Source organism: Carassius carassius, chromosome 7, assembly GCF_963082965.1.
Source record: "Carassius carassius chromosome 7, fCarCar2.1, whole genome shotgun sequence".
Taxonomy (NCBI): Eukaryota; Metazoa; Chordata; class Actinopteri; order Cypriniformes; family Cyprinidae; genus Carassius; species Carassius carassius.
The window spans coordinates 12,714,128-12,728,389 of record NC_081761.1 but is presented as its reverse complement, the minus strand read 5'-3'; the positions used below and the strand labels follow the sequence as shown (position 1 = coordinate 12,728,389).

At 35.4% G+C, this 14,262-nt stretch overlaps 1 protein-coding gene across 3 annotated transcripts in view; it reads left to right on the top strand.

The window, feature by feature from the left end:
• Positions 1-13,269, top strand: part of ndst3 (N-deacetylase/N-sulfotransferase (heparan glucosaminyl) 3) — a 78,766-nt gene extending 65,497 nt beyond the window's left edge. Inside the window, exons 10-15 of one of the 3 annotated variants that reach the window (XM_059553903.1) lie at positions 662-836; positions 2,405-2,575; positions 4,001-4,110; positions 9,887-9,989; positions 11,378-12,177; positions 12,235-13,269. In XM_059553903.1, the coding sequence (XP_059409886.1) occupies positions 662-836; positions 2,405-2,575; positions 4,001-4,110; positions 9,887-9,989; positions 11,378-11,497 (679 nt within the window). In that variant the 3' untranslated portion in view covers positions 11,498-12,177; positions 12,235-13,269. Of the gene's footprint in view, positions 1-661; positions 837-2,404; positions 2,576-4,000; positions 4,111-9,886; positions 9,990-11,377; positions 12,190-12,234 lie in introns of all 3 variants that reach the window. The other 2 variants (XM_059553902.1, XM_059553901.1) reach the window with 2 other exon arrangements.
• Positions 13,270-14,262: the final 993 nt, after the last annotated feature.

Sequence of the window (14,262 nt, the reverse complement as noted above, 5' to 3'; positions counted from 1 at the left end):
AATGTATTGTGGCAACCTGATAATTACAAGAAGTCAATTTTTAATGGACCAAATGAAATCATATACAGTAGTGCTACCTACACATGCAGAAAATGATACAATAGAGAGAACGAGAGGGTGTCTTTTTTTTTTACTTTGAAAAAATATGTTTTATAATAAAAGTGTACACTAACATGTACAGAGCCACACACATGGCATGCCATGAATTACAAACTCACTTCCATGATATTAATTCATGGACACATTTAATTAATGTGTTCCTTCATTTTAGATGAAATGTGGCCACACTTTATTAATTTGTTCCCTTGAGGAACAAATTACTATAACATGGCCATGATTTATGTAAAACTAGGGAACAAATTAATAAGTTGTAGGAACAAATTCTTAATTTAAAATGTTGTGCAGGGCTCCACACACAAGCTGTAAGGGAAATGTTTTGCTTGATGGTTAAACTAGATTTTTTAAAGATTTCCCTTTTTTTATCTTGGATAGGTTTATTTGTCATTGACCTAGATATATTCCTGCCACAAGCACTTTTTATAAAGTGGTGAGGACAGAATCATCCGTGGCAAAATGTCCCACTGTAAATGATACGTATGTTTGTGTGTGCATTTGTCTTTGTATGAGTTTTCTCTAACTCAATACACCTCTCTTTTCAAAGGTACATGGAGTTCTTTCCTGTCCCCTCTAATGTCAGCACAGATTTCCTGTTTGAGAAGAGCGCAAATTACTTTCCTTCTGAGGAGACGCCCAAACGAGCCGCTGCTCTCTTACCTAAAGCCAAAATCCTTACTCTGCTGATCAACCCTTCAGACAGGGCATACAGCTGGTACCAGGTATGACACTGACCAATCACAAAGCAGAGACTTGTAGAATTGACCAATCAGAGTTGTGTGGATGGCAGAAAGAGACTGCTGTACAACAACAACAAAACTTAATGCCTTTGACCATGTTGACATGTACAAGAGTTTTCCAATATTAATAAGGATTCATTCATATTTTATGTACACTACTCTTCAATTGTATTTATTTTTTACGAAAAAAAGTATACTAAGATAAAATATATACTTGCAAATTTTACTTGTGCACCAAATCAGCTTGCCAGTATATAACCAAAAGTTTAAAATAGAAAATAGCTATTTTGAGTGGAGTAGTCATTTATATCATACATATCCAGACAAAGATAATTCTGATTGCTTTGCAAAGCTGCTGCATTGGCAGATGTGAAAAGTCAAGCTACAAAACAAATACATCAAAATACATCAAACTTTAATGTTATAGGTACATGGAGATTAGAATTAATATGCTGTGCAGAATTACTCAAATACGTACAGAGGTATTTATCATTCTATAAAGGAACAAAAAACACACTCATGTCTTTCATTCATATTGTTATGTTTGTGTTATTATAAATATATTATTTTCATAATAATATTCAAAAATGTGAAGCTAAATCAGAAAGTAATGTGCATGTTTACTTTAGGAGACTTGACTTTAGGAGAGCAGGCTGCTTTGAATTTTAAATAAAAAGGCAATACAAATTCATCCATAGAGCCAAAAAAGAAAAGAAAAAATCTATTTAGCATCTGAGGGTAGCTCAGAAAATAACTGTACAGATACACACTACTCTGTTTGACCTATAGAGGGCAGTGTGTTTGATATTTTCTTAATCCTTTACTACACGTTTTCACTGTTTAATGCAACTTAGTATATACACAGCTTAAATATGTCACGGTGCAGGGTGCCGTCTCAGCTTCCCCTGTCCTGTCTGTTCGGTAGCTCGTGGTCTGGGCAATCAGCGCTGATCATGGCGGGGGTGTGCCGGCCAGCTCGGAGATCTCTGTGTGCGCCAGAGCATTTTACTATTGTTTATGTTATTTTGTGTTTTGTGGCGAGAATAAAGATTCTCCTTTTTTTCTACTCTGCATCTGAGTCCTCTGTCTAGTACGCACCCTGACAAAATACATGAAATCATGTATTTTGTGTATATGTGTCATGTGCTAGGTGGATTTCCGTAGGAAGCAAGCCTGCACATGTTCATGTGTGATACTGTGGAGAGATTGAATATGTGTAAGTGGGAGTGAGAACATCACTGGGTGTAAACGCAAGTTAGTGTGAGGCAGAAATCTCATCAACAGCATGCACAGGAGGGCACAGCATGAAGCTGCTAACGCATACCACGAGAACTTGAAAAGAAAGATTTTTTGATCACATCTAATGGATTAAAAAGAAGATTAAATCCAGATTAAATCCCTGAAACCCTGTACATTATCTTGCTTATTACATGGCTACTTAACAAAAAAATACATGCAGAGTTGTGATTGTTTTATAATAATTTATAATAATATTTAAATCACTGTGCAGTTGGTTTTGGTTGGTAAAACAGTTTTAATTTCACTGGCAGCATCAGAGGGCTCATGAGGACCCAGCAGCATTGCAGTTCAGTTTCTACAAGGTTATTTCAGCAGACCAGCTTGCTCCACCCGAGCTGCGCTCTCTCCAGAACCGCTGTCTCGTACCTGGACTCTATGCCACACACCTGGAGAGATGGCTTACATACTACCCTCCAAACCAGGTAACCAGTGTTGGGGTAGTTACTCAAAAAATGTAATTAGTTACTAGTTACTTCTGTAAATTGTAATGAGATTACTTTACTAGTTACTGCATTTGAAAAGTAACTTCACAACTTATTACTTAACTTTACTTTTTTTTTGTATCTTTTAGGGAATTTTTTCCAAATTCCGTTTTCCATTTAAATTTTTCTGGATTCCATTTTTTTCTGTTTTATTTTTTTCTCAACTCCTTTTTAATGGTTAAATTTTATTGTATTAATCAAAAAGCATGTCTAATTAATTTAAATCATAACACTTATACATTTTCACAGCAATTTATTAAAAGTAAAAAAAAAAAAAGTTTAGGGCCCTATGAAATGTTTTATTTTTTCTTCACCATATGTTACATTTTTTTAGCATGTGTAATTATTTAAATGCATAAAAACAACTTAATTTATTCAATTTTTCTTAAAACAGCCTTATGAAATGTTTTTTTTTTCCCTCAGAAATTCTGTTGTGTATTTAAATTTCTCTGGTTATCCAATGAAGGCATAAAACATTCATTTAGATTTTCTTTTAAATATTGAAAATTAAGCAAACTTTATTTTTTGGTAAACAAAGGGGATTTACTATTATAAATAAAGCATTGAAGAAATGTTAAGCAGGAGATGCTTTAAAGCGTGAGAAATAGTGGTTTCCCCAATAACAGCTGGAAACAAAGCAGCGCTGAGCTCACAAACACTGCTTTATCAGGCATATAACATGCAAGTCTTCCTTCAGAAATACAGTAATATAACAACACCTGTGCCTCGTTTTGATATTTAAACATATAAATGTAAGGAATTATTATTATTATTATTAAACGTGCAGTACGTGCCGATGTTTATTCAACAAAGCCTTTTGAAAAATCATTTAGTTTTAAAATCATGGCGAATCTCCAAAAATAAATGAACTCAGGAAGTGAACTCAGGGCCAGGCGCGTGCGCACCGTCTATAAGATGACATTTCAGCACTTGACAAATGGAGAGTGACTCCTACGTAGCACTTGAAGCACAGCTGTGCGATTGCTTTACGTGCAATGTTGGGAAACGCACGTCAAACAATAACGAACGATCTTAAAATTACTCGTAGAAAACACTCTTAAGCGCTAAGATCAATCGTTATCGGGAAACCCGGCTCAGAACTTTACACACAGGCAAACATGGCATGTTTAAGGCAGGAAAGTGCATTCCTATAGTCTAGTAAAGTAGTATAGTTACCAATATTATTAGTGCAATGCGTTACTTTACATCGTTACCCAAAAAAGTAATATAGTTACTGTAATCTGTTACTTTGTAAATCGTTACCCCCAACACTGCAGGTAACCAATCTGGACCAACTCTTGCTGATTTCAGAATTTTTTCTGTACATTTTCTGAATCGTGTACTTCCTGTCTTTCTTTTCTTTAGCTGATGATTATTGATGGACAGCAGCTGAGGAATGACCCAGCTAAAGTGATGGACGAGCTTCAGAAATTTCTGGGTGTCACTCCCTATTACAACTACTCCCAGGCACTCACGTAAGGTCACACACACATGAACATTTTATATCAAGTGGGGACCTCCCAGATGTGCATAATTGCAGTAATTCTATAATATCCCAAAACATGAATTTCTTTGCTTTTTTTCATAAGTTAAATAAGTACACTACCATTCAAAAGTTTTGGGATGTTAAAATATTGTTTCTTGTGCCCACCATGACTGTGTTTATTTCATCAAGAATACAGCAAAAACAGTCCACTAGTGAAAAATTACTACAATATCAAGTAATTTTACATTTTCGTTTATTTAAACATTTATTTTATTCTTTTCAGCAACCATTCCATTACTGCAGTCTTCAGCGTCACAGAAATAATTCTAATCATTCTGATTTGGTGCTAAAGGAACATACATTATTATTATTATTATTATTATTATTTATTTATTTTTATTTATTTATTATGTTTTCTTGCTTAATATTTTTGTGGAAAATATGTGTCATTATACGAAGTACTTATGGAATCTTTAAAGAGTAGAAAGTTCTAAATAATAGCAAGTACTAAAATGTGTAACATTATTGTTAAATGTAACACATTTTATATCTTTATAATTAAGCCTTGCTGAATAAAACTATTAATTTATTTTTAAAAAGTACAGATTGAAAATTCCCTTAAATTGAAGAAAATTTAAAATTCCCTTAAACTATATCAAAATGCACAGGAATGACAAACCACTAAAAAAAATCACTTTTTCCCACACTTTATGAATGTAATCTTAATTATGGAAAGAAATTTCAGCCACTAGTCTGCAATCCTTCTCTGATGTTTGCATTAACATTTCAGTAAATGATGTTGTTTCACTACTTGGTGATATTTTGCTGGTGAATTTGTTGAAAAATAATGAAACAGTTATAATATCAAATTCAATAAATGTTAATAAGTACAAAACATATTTAATACATTTCATGCATTAACTCTGACAGCTAATAATATGTTTCCCGAATGCAGCTGTGTGATGTACAGTCGTGGCCAAAAGTTTTGAGTATTACATAAATATTGGAAATTGGAAAAGTTGCTGCTTAAGTTTTTATAATAGCAATTTGCATATACTCCAGAATGTTATGAAGAGTGATCAGATGAATTGCATAGTCCTTCTTTGCTATGGAAATTAACTTAATCCCAAAAAAAACCTTTCCACTGCATTTCATTGCTGTCATTAAAGGACCTGCTGAGATCATTTCAGGAATCATCTTGTTAACTCAGGTGAGAATGTTGACGAGCACAAGGCTGGAGATCATTATGTCAGGCTGATTGGGTTAGAATGGCAGACTTGACATGTTAAAAGGAGGGTGATGCTTGAAATCATTGTTCTTCCATTGTTAACCATGGTGACCTGCAAAAAAACGCATTCAGCCATCATTGCGTTGCATAAGAATGGCTTCACAGGCAAGGATATTGTGGCTACTAAGATTGCACCTAAATCAACAATTTATAGGATCATCAAGAACTTCAAGAAAAAAGGGGTTCAATTCTTGTAAAGAAGGCTTCAGGGCGTCCAAGAAAGTCCAGCAATAACCAGGATCGTCTCCTAAAGAGGATTCAGCTGCGGGATCGGAGTGCCACCAGTGCAGAGCTTGCTCAGGAATGGCAGCAGGCAGGTGTGAGCGCATCTGCACGCACAGTGAGGCCAAGACTTTTGGAAGATGGCCTGGTGTCAAGAAGGGCAGCAAAGAAGCCACTTCTGTCCAAAAAAAACATCAGGGACAGATTGATCTTCTTCAGAAAGTATAGTGAATGGACTGCTGAGGACTGGGGCAAAGTCATATTCTCCGATGAAGCCCCTTTCCGATTGTTTGGGGCATCTGGAAAAAGGCTTGTCCGGAGAAGAAAAGGTGAGCGCTACCATCAGTCCTGTGTCATGCCAACAGTAAAGCATCCTGACACCATTCATGTGTGGGGTTGCTTCTCATCCAAGGGAGTGGGCTCACTCACAATTCTGCCCCAAAACACAGCCATGAATAAAGAATGGTACCAAAACACCCTCCAACAGTAACTTCTTCCAACAATCCAACAACAGTTTGGTGAAGAACAATGGATTTTCCAGCACGATGGAGCACCGTGCCATAAAGCAAAAGTGATAACTAAGTGGCTCGGGGACCAGAATGTTGAAATTTTGGGTCCATGGCCTGGAAACTCCCCAGATCTTAATCCCATTGAGAACTTGTGGTCAATCCTCAAGAGGCGGGTGGACAAACAAAAACCCACTAATTCTGACAAACTCCAAGAAGTGATTATGAAAGAATGGGTTGCTATCAGTCAGGATTTAGCCCAGAAGTTGACTGAGAGCATGCCCAGTCGAATTGCAGAGGTCCTGAAAAAGAAGGACCAACACTGCAAATACTGACTCTTTGCATAAATGTCATGTAATTGTCTATAAAAGCCTTGGAAACGTACGAAGTGCTTGTAATTATATTTCAGTACATCACAGAAACAACTGAAACAAAGATCTAAAAGCAGTTAAGCAGCAAACATTTTGAAAACGAATATTTATGTTATCCTCAAAACTTTTGGCCACGACTGTACAGTCGAACCAAATTTTAATCTGACCCCACTTTAACATTTCTCACATTATATCACAGTTTATTCGCAATAGTTCAGAAAATGGTAATAAAATATGACGAACTCAGAATTAAACTGTGTCAGAACAAATTCATCTTGATAATGTCAGATAGCTCTTATGGAAAGGTGTGTAATGGATTACAATCAACCAAGAATTATTCAGCTGTTAAATTTAAGTACACAAACCAATTTAGGTCAACTGATTTCCAAGCAATTTTTAATTTTGTTCAGTCTGTGATGTAAAAAATTTGCATTAGCAATTAAAGAAAAATAATAAAGCTAAACATGGTCAGGTCAAAGTGTCTGATTAACTTTTGAACTCAAATTTTACTGGCAGTCCACTGTATGAATAATTTTTGGGGATGATATGTCACACTTCACTTTATTTTGCTATCCTCTCTTACATTTATGAACTATAGTGTCCAGCACCCACTAGTAAAAAATGATGTCTGTGTCTGAATAATTTTTGCTTTAACTGTAGGTCCAGAGATGGTAGTTTTTTAGGTTTCACCATCGCTGAGGAAACATTTGGTCCATACTTGGATACACAAACGAGACCATACACACACCCACAGATGGACACAGGCTCATCCAGAGATGTGAAACAGGAGCAAGCCTGTCATCCATGCTGTCTCTGGTCCCATGTGTTTGAGAATCAGCTGATTAAATGAGTTGATAGATCCATGTTCCCAGCAGTTGATGCCTGTATAATCTGTACAGAGCCTGAATGAGATTAATTGTGATAATCTGGCTGTAGCCGTTAACACAGCATGAGAGCAAGAAGATTAACTTCATCTGGCCTCTCCAATTAAAAACAGCTCGTTAGGCATCTGACACTTTCTCTTTGTGTTAGATTGCTCTTAAAGTGTCATGTACATTCTTACAATCTGCATATGTGTGCAAGACAACAATTTGCTGTGGTTCATTGTCAAAAATGCTTCTTAATAGCTGAAAAACCACCTGTCAGAGGATGAGGCCACACCTTCTACTAATTAAGATTTCAAAATAAACACTCAGCATTTTCAATCATGTTTGAACTGACTCTTGCTGTTACACTTGTGACTCAAATCAATTTCATACAGATTGCAAAAAAGAAAACATCTGTCAGAACTCATGAATTACAAAAACCGACAGATAAACAGAGAAGTTTATCTGATACCAGGTTTTTATCTCTCTCTCTTTCTCTGTCTCTCCAGAACATCATGTGGCAACACATGTAGAATATTCCTCACATGAAACAAAAAAAAAAATTAAAAAATAATTAAAATGTGAAATTCATGGTTATAAAAATGATTGAACATACCAAATAAAATAATACATGGCCAGTGTGAAATGTTTTGTGGACCATATGTTGTTTTGGACCATATGTATTAATCATATTGTACTGTAATACATTTAATATATTTCATGAAATTCAATCAAGTGAAAATGACATTCGCTCATCTCAACTTTGGGACAGAAAATGATTAAAAAAATTAAGACAAATTAAATTTTTTTTATATATTTTTCATTATAAAAAATTATATTTTCTTTGAAATAATGCACACTATGATTTAAAAAAAAATAATAAATATCAAATATTTGTAGTGGGTTCTAATCGACCTGCATTGTGACAAAAAAGAAGAAACCGTGGTATTTTGAAATGAAGCAATGGTTGTCTCACATTTTTCATTCTGCAGCCATTGATATAAGAGGCCAAAACATTGAACTCAGTATTACCTGTGTCAGATGTAGTCTATTTCAGTGTCACTCTCTCTCTCTCTCTCTCTCTCTCTCTCTCTCTCTCTCTCTCTCTCTCTCTCTCTCTCTCTCTCTCTCTCTCTCGTTTGAACATTCTGTGAGTCTCTGCATGTGTTCTCTACGGCAGACAGCTCCATCAATCTTTGGCTTTTAATAATAACCTCCCTCTGTTTGAGTCTTTCTCACTTCATCTCTCCACACATCTCTTCTCTTTCTCGCTCTCTAAGTCTCTCATCATCCCTGTTTCTACTTTTTCTTGTTTTCTGTCAGTTTCAGTTTCACTTCTTTTTGTGGCTTCACTTGCAATCAAGAAAATACCGATTTGCAGTAATTCAGTAGCAAAACTATTTTAGCCACTGGCCTGCAGTCCTCAGATGGTGCTTGTTGATTATATCACACAAATAATCCAAATGATGTTTGTTAAACATTCTGTCTGGCTTTGATTTATAAATAAAGAATCTACATTTACTGAGCAGTGTGTGATCTGAATGCTCCCAAATCAGTTTTGAATGCATAATTTGACAAAATTACAGATTATTAAATATAATTTTTTGATAAGACTTTATAAAACTTTGAAATGAATATAAATTATTGTACACTGACCTATTAATTTTTTATTAGATTATCACTTATGAAATAATAATATTTTAAGAGTGCAACCAAGGCATTTAAATAAAATGTTTTTACCTTGCTAAAAAAAAGTAGTAAAAAGTTTTCAAGGCAATTTTAATATGACACTCATAAAGTAAAAAAATAAATAAAAAATCTTGGTTTTAAAATAAATCACCCTGGGGATATAAAAGTGCCCAGAGTTAGAAAAAAGGCTCTTATGTTCTTTATTCTCTCTGTATTTTCTGGGACTGAGACTAAACACAGAATATCTTAAGAAAACTGTAGAGCAGGGAGAAGAAAGAGGATTGAGACCAAAAAAAAGGAAGACAGTGAGAGAGTAAAACAAAACAAAAAAAATGCATTGTGTCACAAATGTGTCGTAGTTCATGTTTCAAAGTACCCTCTTGCTTACTGCTTTGCCAAAGAACTAACACACACACACACACACACATACCATACACACTCTCTTTCTATCACATTTTGCTGAGAGCTGATAGAGATTGCTGATGTGTTTCTGAATGCTTATCAAACCATGCAGGCCATGTCTCATCTGACAGACAGACAAGGTTAAAGCAGACATCTGTCAGTCAGATCTATGTGTGTGTGTGTGTGTGTGTGTGTGTGTGTGTGTGTGTGTGTGTGCGCACGTGTGTGCGCGTGTGTGGAAAAACGTTCTGGACTTTTCCCGATGTCCTCCATTGCTGAGTGTAGAAATCAAAAGGTATCAAGAGACTTAATATAGATTGACACAATATATAAAGTAGGCTATATATTACAGTGAATATGCAAATTGTAAAAATGTTTTTGATGTCTTTTAGATTGTAAATAGTTCTCTCTTTGTTCACAGGTTTGATCCTCAGAAGGGCTTTTGGTGTCAGCTGTTGGAAGGGGGCAGGACTAAATGTTTGGGGAAGAGCAAGGGCCGCAAATACCCACCCATGGACTCTGAGGTACCACCTGTAAACTTTGAGCAAAATAGAGCCTTTAATCTTTAATGATTACAGCTGCATTATAGAGGTCTGCCATCATTGAGTAATATGGGTCACAGAGAGAGAGAGAACTCATTCTGACCTCAGACTGTTCAAGCTTTTTTGCAACAGCTAACATGTCTGTAGCTCATGTACTGAATAACTGATACCTACAGAACATCTCTGACTCTCACCTCTTATTTCTCTATTTTTTCTTCACCAAAAAAAAGCTTACATTTACTCACTCTTGTGTCATTCCAAACCTACATTCTCACAAAAAAGGTACAAAAGCTGGGGAGGTGCTTTTTCAAAAGGTACACCTTTATATTTTGAACTGTTTTTGTCCAAACTGTAATAGTCAGTGAAGTTCGACTGTGTGGCCAAAAAAACACTGACATTTCCCAAAATATATTTTGTGTTCCACCGAGGAAGAAATTCATACAGGTTTGGAATGGAATGAGGATGAATAAATGATGACAGAATGTTGTTGTTTTTTTGTTGTGTTATTTTGGTGACCTATCCCTTTAAAAACATTGTACATATACTAGTAGGGTTGTAATAGTACACAAAAATGATGGTTTAGTATGTACTAAGTCATAGTTTGGTAAGTTTTTGGTACAGCGAAAAACATCAAAATTCCTTTGTTTTTCCTGTTTTATTTAAAACAGTGGTTTACTAAAAAGATGTCTGAAGTGCTTCCATTTTAGGATGCAAAATATTTTATCAAAATGTTTTTTAGCCTGAATTAGCAATTTATTTAACAACTTTAACAGGCACAGGCCAATCTTTATGCAAAATGGAAATACTCACGTTACTTCCTAACATTTGCACATAAGAATACAACCATAAGATGCAAGCCATGTACTGAGGAAATCACCTTTAGAAAAGCATTACATATCATGCATCTGACATGAGGTCAAGAAGATTTAATCTGTATGCTTTCGAGTTAGTTTGAAGCACTTGATTTAAGCACATCATGTTTAGGACAACTTGGACTGTTTGCTTTTCCTGAAGCAGTTCAGTCTGTGTCCTCTGTTATTTTCCTCTCGCAACATCAAAGTATATTGATATAAATGCTATTGTCCCATATTTCTTGAAAATAAATTATACCTTACAAAATCTACTATATATACCGTCCAGCCCTTGCAAGCTGAACCAACAATATCCAGTCCTTTGTGAAAGTTGCTAGGGGGAAAAGGAGTTTCAAATTAAGTTAGTGAAAACATTTGTTCGGTACAGGTGCATGCCAAACCATAACACCCATACCGAAATTGAAAATGTGTTCCATTTCACCCCTATATTCTATATAAAAATCTGTAGCTGTTCTGCACAGTAAAAAATGTGTTCTTTTTACTCTTTTCTTTTTCTAGTCACGAGCATTTCTCTCCAGATTCTACAGGGATCAGAACATTGAATTATCTAAGCTGCTGCACAGACTGGGTCAGCCGCTACCGGCCTGGCTCAGAGAGGAACTACAGAAGGTCAGGTAGCCCTAACCAAACCACCGCTCCCCTGGGTCAAAGATCCAGATTCAGCCCTCAATGGAAACTAGACACTTGAACAGTACTCAATGCCACCTACCTGAAAGCTTGCAGAGCAAAGGTCAGAAATTCAACTCACCAGTCACTGGTGCCTCTGGAAATCGAAACCAAACAGTATTGTGTCCATGGCAACATGAAATTTTTGTTGCAAAAGGTCAGTTTTTTTTTTTTCAGTGAGGTACGGTGATGTAACTGTGACTCTTGAACTTCAGATGCAGCTAAACAAAGACTGCATAAAAGACTGTAACTGAAAAATGAAAATGTCCTCAGACTTCTCCCTATACATTTTCCCCCGTCAGTCACTGGATATAAAGGTTGGGCTTTAGATTTTATAAATCTTCATCGAGAGAGATTTAGAAATGCACAACCACTGTTCATAACCTCACTCTTGCAAATATATCAGTCAATCAATCTATCAGCCAATCAGAGTGAAGGTGCAGAATGTTAAGAATCATTATGGAGAAATAAAGAGCACAGTCAAGATTTCTGCATCAGCTTTAAACCGGTTAATGGAGTGATGTCATTGTGATGTCAATGTCACAGTCCACGTCCCAGTTACTGTTCTAGACACAATGGCCTCAAGAGAGGAAATGATTTCAGTTTGTGTGTGTGTGTGTGTGTGTGTGTGTGTGTGTGTGTGTGTGTGTGTGTGTGTGTGTGTGTGTGTGTGTGTGTGTGTGTGTGAGGGTAAATACATAATCCCTTGTGTGCGTGTGTCTAGGCATATGTCTGTAGCCAGGTAGCCTTAGCCCCGCCCACTGGACTGCAACTGGTTGGCTGATGAATTTGAAATGTGACTTTTATTTTTGAAAACAATTTGCCTCAATAAGGTGAGAAAGTGCTTTGAGAAATATGTAAATAAGTATATATATTCAATAAACACTGGAGAGATTCATGTTTCCGTAAAACATTTCTTGCAAAAGTTCTGTCTCTGTTTGATATACCTACATAATGAGCAGACAGAGAGGAAATGGACGTTACAACACTCGGATATTATCTTATATTTACTTTATTATGCACCGTATGAAGAAATGGATCACATGCTATTAAGGTAGGTGCACGGATTCAGTTATATAAAACCTTAATGCTAGGCTGTGTTAGGGATTCGTTTTAATGATTATGTTTTTAATGAAACACCTCTCTCTAGTGGTCACAGGCCGCAATGACATTAAAATGGGCTTTTTTTTTTCAAGAAATGTATCTGTAATGAAGCGATGTGTTAAGATCTAAATCTTATTCTACAAATTATTCTCAGTGTCATATAAAAATCATCGTACTGTTCTTTATGCAGGCAGATAGCTGTATGAGTCTCTCTGTGTCTCTCAGATGGATCGTGTGTGCTCTGTACAAATGAACACAAAGGTTGTTGTGTCTGTGGGCAGAGGAGGATATAAAAGAAGTAGGCCATAAATATTTATTGGCTGACCTTAAGTGCAGTTTTTTTAAAAATGCACTTTTACTTAGAAAAAACTGTTTTACGGAAGTACGCATGGAACGGGGTGCCAGGCATCAAATTCCTAAAATGAACATTTTAATCAACTATGAAACTGCTGGTACTCAGCAACATTTAGATCACAGGAACCAGAGAGTTGGGTAACACACATTTTACCAACAGAAGATTCAAATTTAATACATTAATGCATAAAGTACACAAAATGGGGATTTTAGGCTGTGTAAATACATTTACAAATGACTAGGCCTACTAAAAACACCCATAAAACAGCTCCTTAAACTTGAACAGACCTACTTCATTAATTATTCAAATACAACAACCATGGGCAATCATCCAGCAACAGACCTTTTCAGAAGGCTATTTATATTTTTGTGTTAAAAGTAGGCTAGTTTTGTTTAATAAGATTACAACATGAAATTCGGGTGTAGCATGATGTATAAAAATCATATAAGATAGGTTTATGTCATAGTACATGATTACTCTGAAGAAGAAAAAAACTTTGCTCATCTGCGGATAATATCTCCTATACTGCAAAATAGCATACTTTTTCTTTTTTTAGCAAAATGCCATCATTGGAAAGACTCAGGATGTTTTATCAAGCCCTCAGGTTTTTAACCGACCGACCGGCATAAAAACAACACTTTTATTCAAATTCTAAACGGAGTGCGCTCCCTTTATAAACACTAAATGCCTTTATAATCAATTTAGTTGTCTACACTCAGAGCTGGGTATATTACTTCCAAATGGTAGTCCATTAGGCTAGTGATTCCAAATTACATTTCACATTTTATATAATATAATCAGATAACTTTTAGATTACTTTTCGATAACTTTTTACCTAACTTTATCACATTAAATTAAACAAGAGAATCGTGTACCATATTGATATGTAAGAGTAAGAAAATCTATTACATTTGTTGGAAATGAAGTGCATAAACATTACATTACGATGGTTTCCTAAATTGGAGTTTGTAGATTAATTGCAGGGGGTTTGTGAGTTTAATTAAAATGTAAGATAATTCAATAAATAAGTACTTTTAAAATAAATTAAAATTATCTGCGCACAAACCCATTTGCATTGTGCATACACAATTTTAATTTTAATTCATCCAAATTGTTGTACATTGAATATTTTGGTGTTCTGTCTTAATATGTAACTTCTGTTATAATACTATCATCGTTTGGTTGAATGTCTGTTTCTAAGATCCTGCTTTCGTATTGATACAACATCACTACTTTTTAGTTTCATCTTATATTAGAT